The sequence below is a fragment of the Jaculus jaculus genome, chromosome X (genome assembly GCF_020740685.1).
Source record: "Jaculus jaculus isolate mJacJac1 chromosome X, mJacJac1.mat.Y.cur, whole genome shotgun sequence".
In the NCBI taxonomy this organism is placed as follows: Eukaryota; Metazoa; Chordata; class Mammalia; order Rodentia; family Dipodidae; genus Jaculus; species Jaculus jaculus.
The window spans coordinates 38,573,849-38,586,926 of record NC_059125.1 but is presented as its reverse complement, the minus strand read 5'-3'; the positions used below and the strand labels follow the sequence as shown (position 1 = coordinate 38,586,926).

The following is a 13,078-nucleotide window of genomic DNA, read 5'->3' as shown; positions in this document are numbered from 1 at the left end:
GAGAAGAAAGATCTTTATATTCTTTGATTGTCCAGGAACTTTTTGTTTCTTCTTGTCGTGTAGATGTCACGTCTGTACTTTAAGTCACCTCTGAAATAGTGAGATCCACCTACTAAACACTCGAGCTGCCATCATGCCTCATAGCTTCCCCACTCAACTATCTCTTTATATCCATTGACTTCTAGAGGGAAGTTTCTCTGTTACTGTCATGCAGTGGATTTGCTCAATTTCAGTAAGCTATTATAAAGCAAGGGCAATTATTGAGACACCTTGGCAAACTTCTAAGGTCTATTGAAACTGAATTTCAAAATAATATGTGGAACTAAAAAGATGTGCATATGGCATTAATACCATGAGCTTCTATAGCTCCATTTTATGTATACATTGTCTTAGCAAATAGATCATTCTTGTATTTGCATTACATACTTATATATAACTTGGGAGAAATGTCAAGAATTAGCCTTACGTTTACTTACAAAACTCAGGCAAAGCATCTAACAGTAATGTGCACATGGGAAGGCAGTAAAAATATGTTATAGATATGAAGAACACCACTTTATTTGTTCAGCACTCTGCAACTTTGAAATCCCATGTTTACTGTGTACTTCCTTCATAAGACTCTAAGTTCCTTAAGCTTGTGACTGTCTTTTATTCACCATGTGTCTCTAGCATATAGATGGCACTCAGTGGGCACTTACTGGCTAAGAATTCACTGACAAACTTAATCAATTTATACACTTTTGCTAAAGGTTTATTCATTTCTACTTTATCTTATGTTTTTTGTTTTTTTTTTTTTTTAATCCCAGAGATGTATATGGAAGGCAAGTAGTTCACCACTGAACTACAGTCCTACCTAGAAGGGCATATTAAGCCTTCTATTTCCAATACTTGACATTTTTCTCAATTAAAAAGTTGATGAGACCAAAAGCCCAAGGGGCTCACTCTAGGAAGCCATATGATTTGAGACACAGCCAAGATGAGCTACCCTGACTTCAAGATTATGCAGGGTAAAATATTTCATCTTCTAGCCTTCCTTTTTCTTTCTTATCTGGACTAGGACTACACAAGTTAAAAATTAATTTCCACATGTCAAAGTGGGATTTTACAGGTTCAGCAGAGTCCTGCTCCTTTCCCATTACCCTCAACAAAACAGATTTAGAACCTTCACCCAAATCTTTTGGTGTGTGGAGGCCATAGGCCTGGGCATTTTCCCTTCAGAGGATTCCAAAGCCAAGTCTGAATGGCTGAGATCTCTAGAATTGAATAGAAGTTCTGCAGCTATTTAGTTAGCATAGTGCCCACTTGCAAGTCTTTGAAGTTACAGCAACCTTATCATTTCTAGACTAGGTGATTCTGCAGGTTCAAATATTTATGTGTATGGTAGAATTAAAAGACAGCACCAAAGAATAGTTTCAAGAAATTTATGTGGCATGTACAATAGCGTGGGGGGGGGCACAATAGCCTGGGCTTGAATCTCAACACTCGCATTAACTTTTGCTCCCATGTCACTTAATTGATATGTAGATGTCATTAGGCAAATTCTATGAAGTTTCTGTGAGTGGCAGCTATTAGGATTTCCAACATTAGTCCAAGCACACTCATTCATTTTAATCTCAATCACAAAATCAGTCTCATTTGCAAAGTTTAAATTTCATGCTATAAAATGCCAGAAAGGACATACTCTGTCTGCCTGAAAGAATGTTACTTGCTACTACACACACATGCGCGCGCACACACACACATGTATATATACACATATATCTTCTTTGTGTGAAGATTTATCTGGTTACAAAGCTTGTCTTACCCTGCCTTTAGAGATTCTCTTTGATCTCTGCTCCTGGGCCACGAGATGCTCATGGGACATGGGTGGCCATGGCAGTGCAATTTGGGGTTATGAGGTAATGAAGATTTCTTAATTGATCATCCTGGTGAAAACACTGCTTGTTTCTCAGGCTTTACTTCCTCTAAATAGAAGGTCATCCAATGGGGGAAAGGAGATTTAAAAAATAGTCTTGTCTCCATAAAAACAAAAGGCTACAAGGTGTAGACCCATTTAGCAAATCTTCATCTTTCTCTTATACTATATCAGGGACAGTATTTTCAAGTATGTGTCTCACCTATTAGCTGCCTGATCCAGTGGAATGTCATATCTATGCTTTTTCCATTCAAGAGCTTACTTGGAAATCCTTGTGATCAAAGTCCATTACTAAGTACTGTTGTCAGGTTTTGCTTTGACAATACAATATTGTGACAGAGCAAATTTGTGATTTAGATAGAGGACTGGCATCACAGCGTTTTCCAGAGATAAAAAAGTGTATAAATTGATTTAAGTTCCAGCATTGTTCTTTCCATAACACCTTGTTTTGCTTTTTTTGTTTGTTTGATTGTTTTATTGTTTTGTTAGTGAAGTAAAGATGTTAGAGGTATTTGTACTGCTGGGAGGTATAACTCAGTGTCCCTTGCATAAGTACTTACTGTATTACTGAAGCATACTCCTCCTCAACTCTTAATGTAAAATTAGACTTGCAAGAGTGTAGGTTAGCTAGTAGGTTTAAAATAAAATGGCATTTTGTAAAGAGCTAGGTAGTATAAAAGTTTAATTGTAAGGGCTCATTAAGCACAAACACTTGTAGCACAAAAATGAGGGTCTGATTTGCTCTGAGTTTGATCCCCAGACCACAAATAAAAATATGGGCATAATCTAGCCTGTAACTCCAGCCTTGTATGAAATGGAGACCAGAGAATTTTTGGGGATCTCTAGTCAGCAATCCTAACCTCAAGCAACAGCTACATACTACATCTCAAGGACAATGGGAAAGAGATAGAGGAGGACATGCGACATTCTCCTCTGGCCTCTGCATGTGTGCTCATGGGGGTGCATCTGTACATATATGTGCACACAGTATATACACACACACATGCACTCATGCCACATACTCAACACAACATATGTCAAAAAATCCTACGATGCTGGGCGTGGTGGCGCACGCCTTTAATCCCAGCACTCGGGAGGCAGAGGTAGGAGGATTGCCATGAGTTCAAGGCCACCCTGAGATGACAGAGTTAATTCCAGGTCAGCCTGGACCAGAGTGAAACCCTACCTCGAAAAACAAAACAAAACAAAACAAAAAAATCCTACATCAACAAATCTTTAAGAAAATTTCTTCTTTGGACTAATAATGAATTTTGTATGCCTATAATAAATGAAGCAGAGTTCAAGGCAAGTTATACCTGTAATTGACAGGTTAGTTCACTCTTCTCATATATCCTATGACTGTCAAATTAAGTAGTAACTCCTCAGCTATATATTTTAAAGTTCTAGTTTCCCAGAAAAATCCCAGCTTTCCTCTCTACCTCATCCTAGTCACTTGCCCTTTCCAATTCCGGCATTCCCATGAGAGTAGTTTGCTTGTTGCTCTCCTCCAAAATGTTTTCAACTTCATAAGCACAACATATATATTTTATTTTAAAAAATAAAAGCTTTAGTCACTAGTGGGCCAGTGGAATGAGTTCTATTAGAGCACTAATCCTAATTATTTCCCTTCAGTCCTTCTGGTGTGGTCAGGAATCAAGAAAAAATCCAAAGTACTGCCTCATTCTTCTGATGCTGTGTTTTCAAGGATAGATATGCAGCAACAACCCCCGAGCCAAGCTAACTATGTTATCTGTTTTTTCCCTGAGTGAGGTGTTGAGCCTGTCCAATTCTAGGCATTGTTTGTTTTTCCATACTGGGATAATATACCATGACTTTTTCTCTTAATTCAGATAGAACCTGTCCATTGTCACCTTCACTCTCTATGTATGAAAATGTGTATAGGAACTTTATTTATAACAGGAAAAAGGGAGACAATCCAACCATCCATCAACTACTAAGTGGATAAACTGTATTTTGTGTGCTGGTGGGGATTTAACCCAGTGCCTCTCATGCTTGGAAACACTGAGTTACCTCCCTGAGTGAATAAATACTTTAAAAATAGAACACAATGTATATTAAGACAGAAAGTAATATACTATTTCTTTTTTCCAAGAATATGATTTCCTCACCATTTCCATGCATCTTTTCCAGGTAGCATCTTTCTATCTCATTTATGCATTCTAGATGTTTACTTATCCTGACATGCTCATTTCTCATGTCACTTTCTCCATGAACTCTTTCTTCATTTTCTGCCCTAAGATTATTTTTGTCTCTTTTGATCATCCATGGTTCTTCATTTGTAATTTTTGGTAAGATTCATTATATTTTGCTTTGTACCATATTTATTTGAACACATGCACAAATTTAAAGTACTTGATTCTTATCTTCATATAATACTATCTGTAAAAAACATATATTACCTTTTAAGTTAAAATGCTCTTTTACTGGGTCATTTTTTTTAATTTATTTATTTGAGAGCGACAGACACAGAGAGAAAGACAGATAATGGGAGAGAGAGAGAATAGGCGCACCAGGGCTTCCAGCCTCTGCAAACGAACTCCAGATACGTGTGCCCCCTTGTGCATCTGGCTAAGTGGGACCTGGGGAACTGAGCCTCGAACCGGGGTCCTTAGGCTTCACAGGCAAGCGCTCAACCACTAAGCCATCTCTCCAGCCCTCATTTTCTTTTTTTAATGTTTTTAAAAATATTTTATTTATTTATTTATTTATTTATTTTTTAATTTATTTATTTGAGAGCAACAGACACAGAGAGAAAGACAGATAGAGGGAGAGAGAGAGAATGGGCGCGCCAGGGCTTCCAGCCTCTGCAAACAAACTCCAGACGCGTGCGCCCCCTTGTGCATCTGGCTAACGTGGGACCTGGGGAACCGAGCCTCGAACCGGGGTCCTTAGGCTTCACAGGCAAGCGCTTAACCGCTAAGCCATCTCTCCAGCCCTTTATTTATTTTTTGAGACAGAGAGATAAAGAGGTAGATAGAGAGAGAGAATGGGCACACCAGGGCCTTTAGCCACTACAAAGAACTCCAGATGCATGTACCATCTTGTACATCTGGCTTACATGGGCATTGGGAAATTGAAACTGGGTCCTTAGGCTTTGCACCTAACTGCTTTAAGCCACTAAGACATCTCTTCATCCATGGATCACTTTCTTTCTCCTAGCATAGTGCATTTATGGGTCCATTAAAATATTGAAGTTAGAGTAAGGAGTTCTGTATATATAGATGGAGTCAGTAATTCCTTTTTGTCATATTGTATTGGTTTGCTTTACATAGAATTACACTATGTTGCTGAGGATGGCCTGTAACATTCTTTATGTCCTAGGCTGGCCTCACACTTGAGAAACTCCTGCCTCAGCCACCCTATTGCTGAGATCCCAGGCATGTACTACCATATACAGCATACAATAATTCTTAGTCGTATTTCCTTATTGGGATATTATACACAAAATTTATTTTTTTCCGACTTAATTTTTTATATTTTTTTATTTTTTTGTTTGTTTATTTATTTATTTGAGAGCGACAGGGAGAAGGAGGCAGAGAGAGAGAGAGAGAGAGAGAGAGAGAGAGAGAGAGAGAGATAATGGGCACGGCAGAGCTTCCAGCCTCTGTAAACGAACTCCAGATGCATGCACCCCCTTGTGCATCTGGCTGATATGGGAATTGAGCCTCGAACTGGGGTCCTTAGGCTTCACAGGCAAGTGCTTAACCGCTAAGCCACCTCTCCAGCCCCTGACTTAATTTTTTAATAGCCTTGAATAATTAATTCTCAAATGTAACATGCCAGCCTTATATAGAACTGTTTACAAACATGTATATTTTACTAATGCATGTATATGCATACAAGCATGCTTACTTCATTACTATTTTTGATGTTTAGTTTGGTTGGCTTCTTTTTAAAATTTATTTTCCAGGTTAAATGGTTTTCCCAGAAAACCCCACCTTCAAATAGTATGGAAAAAAGGTCCTATAGAATCAGGCATGATGTAGCTTATTAGAGTCTATAACTGTCTCCTAAGCACTGAGTGGCCATTGCATTAATGACTTCACAGTGGCTGATGCTACCTACATGATGACCTGTATGATATGAGAACAACAACAACAAAAAAAACACATAGTTGATGACATCAAAATAGAAGAGGGGACTACTTGGAAAGAAAAAGGGTTCTATGGAGGAGAGTAGAGCAGAAGAGAGAAAAAAAGGGTGATGGGAGAGGATTATGATCAGGGTATGTTGTGTATCTTAACAGAGGCTGTTAATAAGTTTAAAAAGGAAACATTTTCCAAACAATAAAAACAGAAACAAAACAAAATAAAATGAGAATACATCCCTCTCCCCTCCTCCACCAAGAAAGGGCATCTGGCATTATGGTTTTTAAAAGTTTGAAACATTCAGTAGGATATTTGTTCTTACCGCACTGGAACCCCTGAGGAAGGAAAGCAGATTTCGACACACTGGCAATAGGATCAGCATGCAGTTGAAATTCAGACAGGCAGCAGGGGCCCTGGCCAGGGCCAGTGCTGACTAAAAGAGAACAGAGAACAGAGAGCAGAGTGACACCAGTGAGCAGAACGCCTCCACCCCACATTCCCACATTGCCTGCATGAGGCTACACACCAGACTCCAAGACATCTGAAAATAAACTGACCCTTTAACCTAGTAAAACATTTATTTTATTATGAAAAGTTTCAAACATTCAGAGAAGTGGAAATACATTTACTTTAAATATCTCTTTAACCATCTCTAAAACTATACCTTTTATATTTTATTATGTTTAAAAGTATTTTTTATTATTTATTTGCAAGGAGAGAAAGAGAGAATGGGTGTACAAGGGCCTCTTGCTACTATAAACAAACTCCAGATGCATGTGTTACTTGTGCATCTGGCTTTATGTGTGTACTGTGGAAACAAAACTGGGCTGTCAGGTTTTGCAAGCAAATGCCTTTAATTGTTCAGCCCTATATTTTATTATGTTTGCATTATCACATCTACCTTTCCATCCCTCTATTCATCTATTAACTCATCTTGTTTTTCTGGTGCATACTAAAGTAAGTTATAGGCATCAGTTCAATTTACTTCCTCTTAAATATTTAAGCATGCCTATAAGCAACTTGAGTTTATTATCAAAACTAGATCTTTTAAAGACTTTAAACAACATTCTCTTAGTACTGTACTTAGACTATAATAGTAACTTATATTGGTATGGTATAATACTTGAGTATTAAATTATTAGCTTCATAATATCTAAAGAAGTTGCCCTTTATACAGAGAACACATGAACATGAATAAATTAGGAATAATTATAATAACTTAATATAATTATGTCTATAATTAACAGATATTTTTATAACATATACTATGATGTGTTCTTGGACCAGCTGCAACTGTAATTATTTTGATTTGTGATGAAGAGGCCTGAAAATTCAATGAAACTACCATTACTTAAGGGCCCAAGGAAATTCAAGGACCTCCACTATGATGTCCTACTGAAAGTCTGTGGTACTAACACAAATTCTTCAAAGTCACCAAATGTTGCTCAATGTTAATTTTCTAGAGATCATTTCATAAAATGTTATCAGGAACATGGTTCTCTGTGTACAAAAGCTATATGAATTAGATGATGAAGAAAACATAGAATATCTAACTTATTACACATGTATTGCCCCAGGATGGATGGCTCCAAACAGACTTTCCATTTGGGAGATTTCAGTTTTAAGCTAAGCAACAAAATATGGTTCTTGGTGAAGAGCAGTGCAGTTGGGACCCTCTGCCATACTTTTATTTGTTATACTGGGAAGCCTTAAGAGACTGTTGCCAAGGAATTTACAATGGAGGGAGTAAGGCTGATAGTGCTGTTAGGGTTGGTCAGAATATTATTTAAAAATACACACAGAGAATTCTCAACCCCTACCAAACCTGATATCCAGAAACACAGAGGCTCCCAATACCTCATCACTGAAGCAGATCTAAAATGAACCCAACATGGCTCAGGGAAATTTGTGGAAGAGGGGGCAGAAAGAATGTCAGAGCCACACGTTGGGTCATGATACACAGAGACATTTCCTCCTACCCATAACTGATGGCTGACCCCACAGTGCACAGCCATATGCCCCAACAAGGAGAGTCCCTGAAGAGGGGCAGAGGTCAGGGAGGAGGCTAATAATTATACCAACTTGCCTGTATTCACTGAGTATGTTACTAATAAAAAATTGAAAAAATACTAAATGGAATAGGAATAACTTACTAGAAATGTGCGCCACCAAATATTGCATGCCATGGAAGTTAAACTTACCCCAAGGAGTTTTCGAGTGTAATTGTACCTTGGTCCATCATCATACTTCTTATAGGCCTGGACAAAGAGGAAAGCGTTCAACCCCAGCCACATCAACTGCACAAACAGAAAGAGTTGCATGAAGTTCACTTAGCTCATTATGTAGATTACATACAAGATTAGAGTCAAATGAAATCCAGGACTTTAATTTACTTTTTAAAAAATTTACTTTCCCAATGTAGTTTTGCATGATTGTTTTACTACGTGGTTAGAATACCAAATTTCTGTCTCATCTCTTTTCTTTTCTTTTTCCTCCTTTCTTCCATACCTAAGATAGGAAAATTAACAATAATTGGCTAGTAAAATGAGAAGGATTGAGAAAATGTAACTATTGCTATCATGCTTCCAGTAGGAAATTGAGCTCTGCTCTTGTAGGTGTCAGTCACCTCCTTGTGCCAGATCAAGCCCCAGCATTCTCTTTGGTAAGTTTTCCTTACTCTTTGAAAAAGGAGATACTGAGTATGAACAAGAGGGTTTCAAAACAAAGGAAATTTTCTAGATTGGGACTTTCCATTTCATTCTTATCATAACAAGTAATTCCTTGCCTAGTCATCTACCTTCAGCTCCATAGTGATTTTCTCTTGATATTAAATTGCTAGTTAGTATTAATATTAGCTATTATATGTCCATAGATGCTTAAAACACTCTCTCTTTGTAAAAAAAAAAAAAGTGTTAATGCAAGTTTTCATTCTTAACTTTGCCATCCATCCTAACTTTTCTAAGCCATGTCTTCTCTTTCAAGTCTATGAGTACATAATTTAAAAAGCAAGCATTTCTTTGGGGAAAACTGTAGTGACAGCTGAAAAAATAGTTTATAATTTTCTAATGGGAGTACTCTTCTCTTGAAATGATAATAAGAAAAAAAATTAACTTTAAAATTCCCAGATTTCTGTATTACATTAGAATGTTGGTTTGGCATAATTTTAATTTTTTTTTCTCACTGTAGTCCAGCCTGACCTGGAACTCACTCTATTGCCTATATGGACCTTGAACTCATAGAGATTCTTTTACCTCAGTCTCCCAATAGATGTGAGCCACTATACCTGGATAACATATTTTTAATAATGAAAATATTTATTGTTTTAATTTAATTTGTGCCAGTGATTGATTTATATCTCTAAGATTCAAAGATTCCATGTATTGCACTCATAAGTGTATTTTAAAATACCATGTTCCCACTGGCTATTTGTAAAGGCAATTTAGAAGTCATATTACTTCTTACCTAATTCTATATGATTGCTTTGCTGAGTCCATCATCTTGAGAGCACAAGTATAGGTTTTATATTAAGAAGCACAGCAATCAATGCCTAGCAGCTGAAAATTAACCATATCATTACTTACAAAATTGTCTCTCAAGGTATATTAATGGCTTATATATAGTTATCTATCATGTACATCTATAGTACATATTTATGAGTCTAGCAAATTGTTTCATTTCTTTTATCATGAATTTTTATAAATCTCACAAACAACTTCAGTTTAGATGTAAAAAAAGAAAATGCTTGTTTTTAGGAAGAAATTTCACAATTTTGATGGTTCTGGTGTTATTACTGAAGTAAAAGCCAATTTCCATTCATGTTTCCATTCATGTATGAATCAATCTTATGTTTGATATTCAGAAAATGATATAGTTTCAGTTGGTCATTTTATGTATTCTAAACACATAAAAAGTAGAAATTTTTTCTTCTGACTAATTAACAAAAACATCAGAATTAGAGATCCTTATCTTTCATCTGTGAAATGCTGGCTCACTTCATTCTCTGAGGATCTCATGAATAAAGTAGGAGAAATGAGAGCCCCAAATACCTTTTTTCACTAAGAAACTTAGAATGAGCTCAGCCTACTTACAAACAGATGTTTATGCCCACAATAAATCAAGTTCTCAAACAAACAACAACAATACATTCATTTGCTCTATTTAGTTTCCAAGAGAACCCAAACATGTCAATGATCCATAATTCATGTGTTGCTGATACTTACAATGACAAAGATGGAGACCCCTTCATTCACTGCCCAGTTCCCCATGATGGTAGAGGCTCAGTGTGTTGTGTCTGCCTTTCTTCTACAGTGTTTCTTCTTCCCATGAGGAAATGAAAGTAGCAGCCTTGGAGCAATATGTTTCCTTTTCTATTATCAGAAATTAGCTAATCATTGGTCAACTGAGGAGCCTGTTTCCATGACAAGTTTAAATCTTTAAGCCACAAAAAAATCCAGAAAAAAATTATCTATAATAATTAAATTACAAGTAAACATATTGGAAAAAGAAACTGATTTCTACAACCAAGAGACATACAGTGCACTTTATGGGATGTATTTTACATAGTGTTCTATTTTTTATTTCATTAACAAGTTATCTGCTAGAAATTTTCAATTCAGCAAAGTAACCATGTCTCAGTGCTGGGTAAAGCTCATTAAAGAGGTGTGATATCTTCTGACAGGCTCTTATGGCAGTATTTATATCTTCACCTCACTGAATAAAATAAAAAGAGTGATGATTGATATTTATGTTGCTTATTATATCCAATTTTCTATAGAAAATATACACATTGACTTATTTACATTTGTCTTATACCACATTTCCAATAGAGTAGATTCTACTTTCATGACTGCATTTATAGACGAGGAAACTAAGACCCAAAGCTGAGATGTTACTTGGACCTAGTTATAGTACCATGAAATAATGGAATTGAGATTTTAAGAACCTAAACAATGGAATACCAAAGACCATACTTTTAACTAGGATACCAGAAGAAAAAATCCTTAATGTAACAACCCTAACCTATATCATTCCACATATAACTACATTTTTATATGATCAGCAACAAAAATACCAAAATGTTCTGACAATAGCCATGTTCCCAGGTAAACATATCATCCTCTATGCTAAATGTGTAAACACAGTCAGACCATAGGTATGTGAATTCATGCTAAATGACACAGCTGGATGTAGTACCATGGCTTCCTGGATGCTACTAGGTTTTTAAGACATGAGGCAAAAGGATAGGAGGGTCATCTGACTATGAGATGAAAAGTGATTGATTGTATAAGGGTGATTGTATAGGAACTACAGCCAATAAAGAAGTTAAAGGAAGAAAGTGGAGCACTAGATGGGAACACGAGAGTAAAAGACAACAGAAACAACCTCTCTTGGTTGTTACTGACAGATTCTGTGGGATGTCCTCTGAAATATAGGAAAGAATAGAAAGAATAGACAATAGGAAGACAACTTTTACAATTTATATTATTCAAGAAAAGGTCTGCTGACCTTGTCCATAGCTTTTGGAGCATATAAAACTCACATAAAAGAAAATTGCCCTTCTGGTCCATTCCCCAATAGATGAATTCAAAGAAATACAGTCAGATAATCAAAATATGCTCAAGTTATATGTTTCTTTGCTCTTTGATCTAGTTTCTACCCTTTCCTTGTATTGCTGCACTAGAGAGTAAGAAGTAGAGTAGAAGCTAGAATGTTTCTTCTCCTATCACTTTACTTCAAAAGCAATTTACCAAGTGAGTGCATCCACATTGAGCCTCCAGCTTTCACCAGTCAGCCTCTTCCTCAATGCCATGAGGTCTCCTTGACCAGATGGCCTGAGTGCTGAGCTAGAGTTATACAACCTCCTCTCAGTTCCTCTCTAACTCTGAGGGTGGTAACCACTTCCTGTGGTTGTTTATTTTTATGATCCCTTTTCATCCCCTATTGTGATTCTCTACTTTTCCACCATCCATGTAAATTTCTTGACATGAAAGTCTTTCTAAGGAAATATGATGGTTTCTGATGTCTTAAGTGGATTTTGAAACAAAATCTATGCACACTTTCTTATGTAATTAAAGAAGTGAAGCTTGTATATCTAAAGAATAAGAAAACACCAAAAACACAGGAATGAAGAGACAGAAATGGATCAGTTAGTAAAGTACTTGCCTTGCATGCATTAGGACCTGAATTTGATCCCCAGAACCAATGTACAAAAATACTAAAAGCCAGCCATGGTAGCATATGCTTGTCATCCCAGTGTTGTGGAGCCAAAGACAGGTGAATCCCTGGGGCTCACTTGTCAGTCAGTCTAGCCATCTTGGTGAGTTCCAGGTCAATTAGTGACTCTCATTCAATGGTGTGAACTGGGCACAGGGGTGCACATATTCAATCCCAGCACTCTGGAGGCAGAGGTAGGAGGATTGAGTTTGAGGACAGCCTGGGACTACAGAGTGAGTTCCAGTTCAACCTGGGCTAGAGTGAGATCCAACGTTGAAATAAGCAAATAAACAAACAAAAAAGGTGCATGGCACATGAGGAACAACAGTAGAGATTATTCTTTGACATATACACACACAGATACACACCTGCATGCACACTTATAGAACACTGTGAACATATGATCTCTACTCACCTTTGCAACACTCTGCGCCTCCTCAAGGGTGACTGCCACTCTATCAACCACGTTAAAACTCAAAAACCCATCTCTTCTGTACTTGTAGCCCCTTTTTCTCTTTCACCACCTAATGGCTCACCTTTTATCTTATCTAAATCTTCAAGTTTTTACCACCTTTTTCATCTTATTCCTAAAGCTTGTGCTCTACTATGAAGGCAAAGAAAATAGGATCAGTCAGTGTGGTGGTGGCTCATGCCTTTAATCCCACTACCCAGAAGACAGAGGTAGGAGAATTGCTATGACTTCAAGGCCAGCCTGGAACTAAGGAGTTAGTTCCAGGTCAGCCTGGGATAGAGTAAGACCCTATCTTAAGCAAAAAATAAATAAATAAATAAAAATAAAACATAAAAAGTAAAATAAAAAAGACCATGCCAGGCGTGGTGG

At 37.0% G+C, this 13,078-nt stretch overlaps 1 protein-coding gene across 1 annotated transcript in view; it reads right to left on the bottom strand.

The window, feature by feature from the left end:
- Positions 1-11,828, bottom strand: part of LOC101610650 (cytochrome b-245 heavy chain) — a 42,161-nt gene extending 30,333 nt beyond the window's left edge. The window contains exons 1-4 of the mRNA XM_004665733.2: positions 11,772-11,828; positions 10,245-10,432; positions 8,226-8,321; positions 6,347-6,457 (exon numbers count right to left, since the gene is read on the bottom strand). Of these exons, the coding sequence (XP_004665790.2) occupies positions 6,347-6,457; positions 8,226-8,321; positions 10,245-10,289 (252 nt within the window). The 5' untranslated portion in view covers positions 10,290-10,432; positions 11,772-11,828. The remainder of the gene's footprint in view (positions 1-6,346; positions 6,458-8,225; positions 8,322-10,244; positions 10,433-11,771) is intronic.
- Between the last annotated feature and the right edge of the window lie 1,250 nt (positions 11,829-13,078).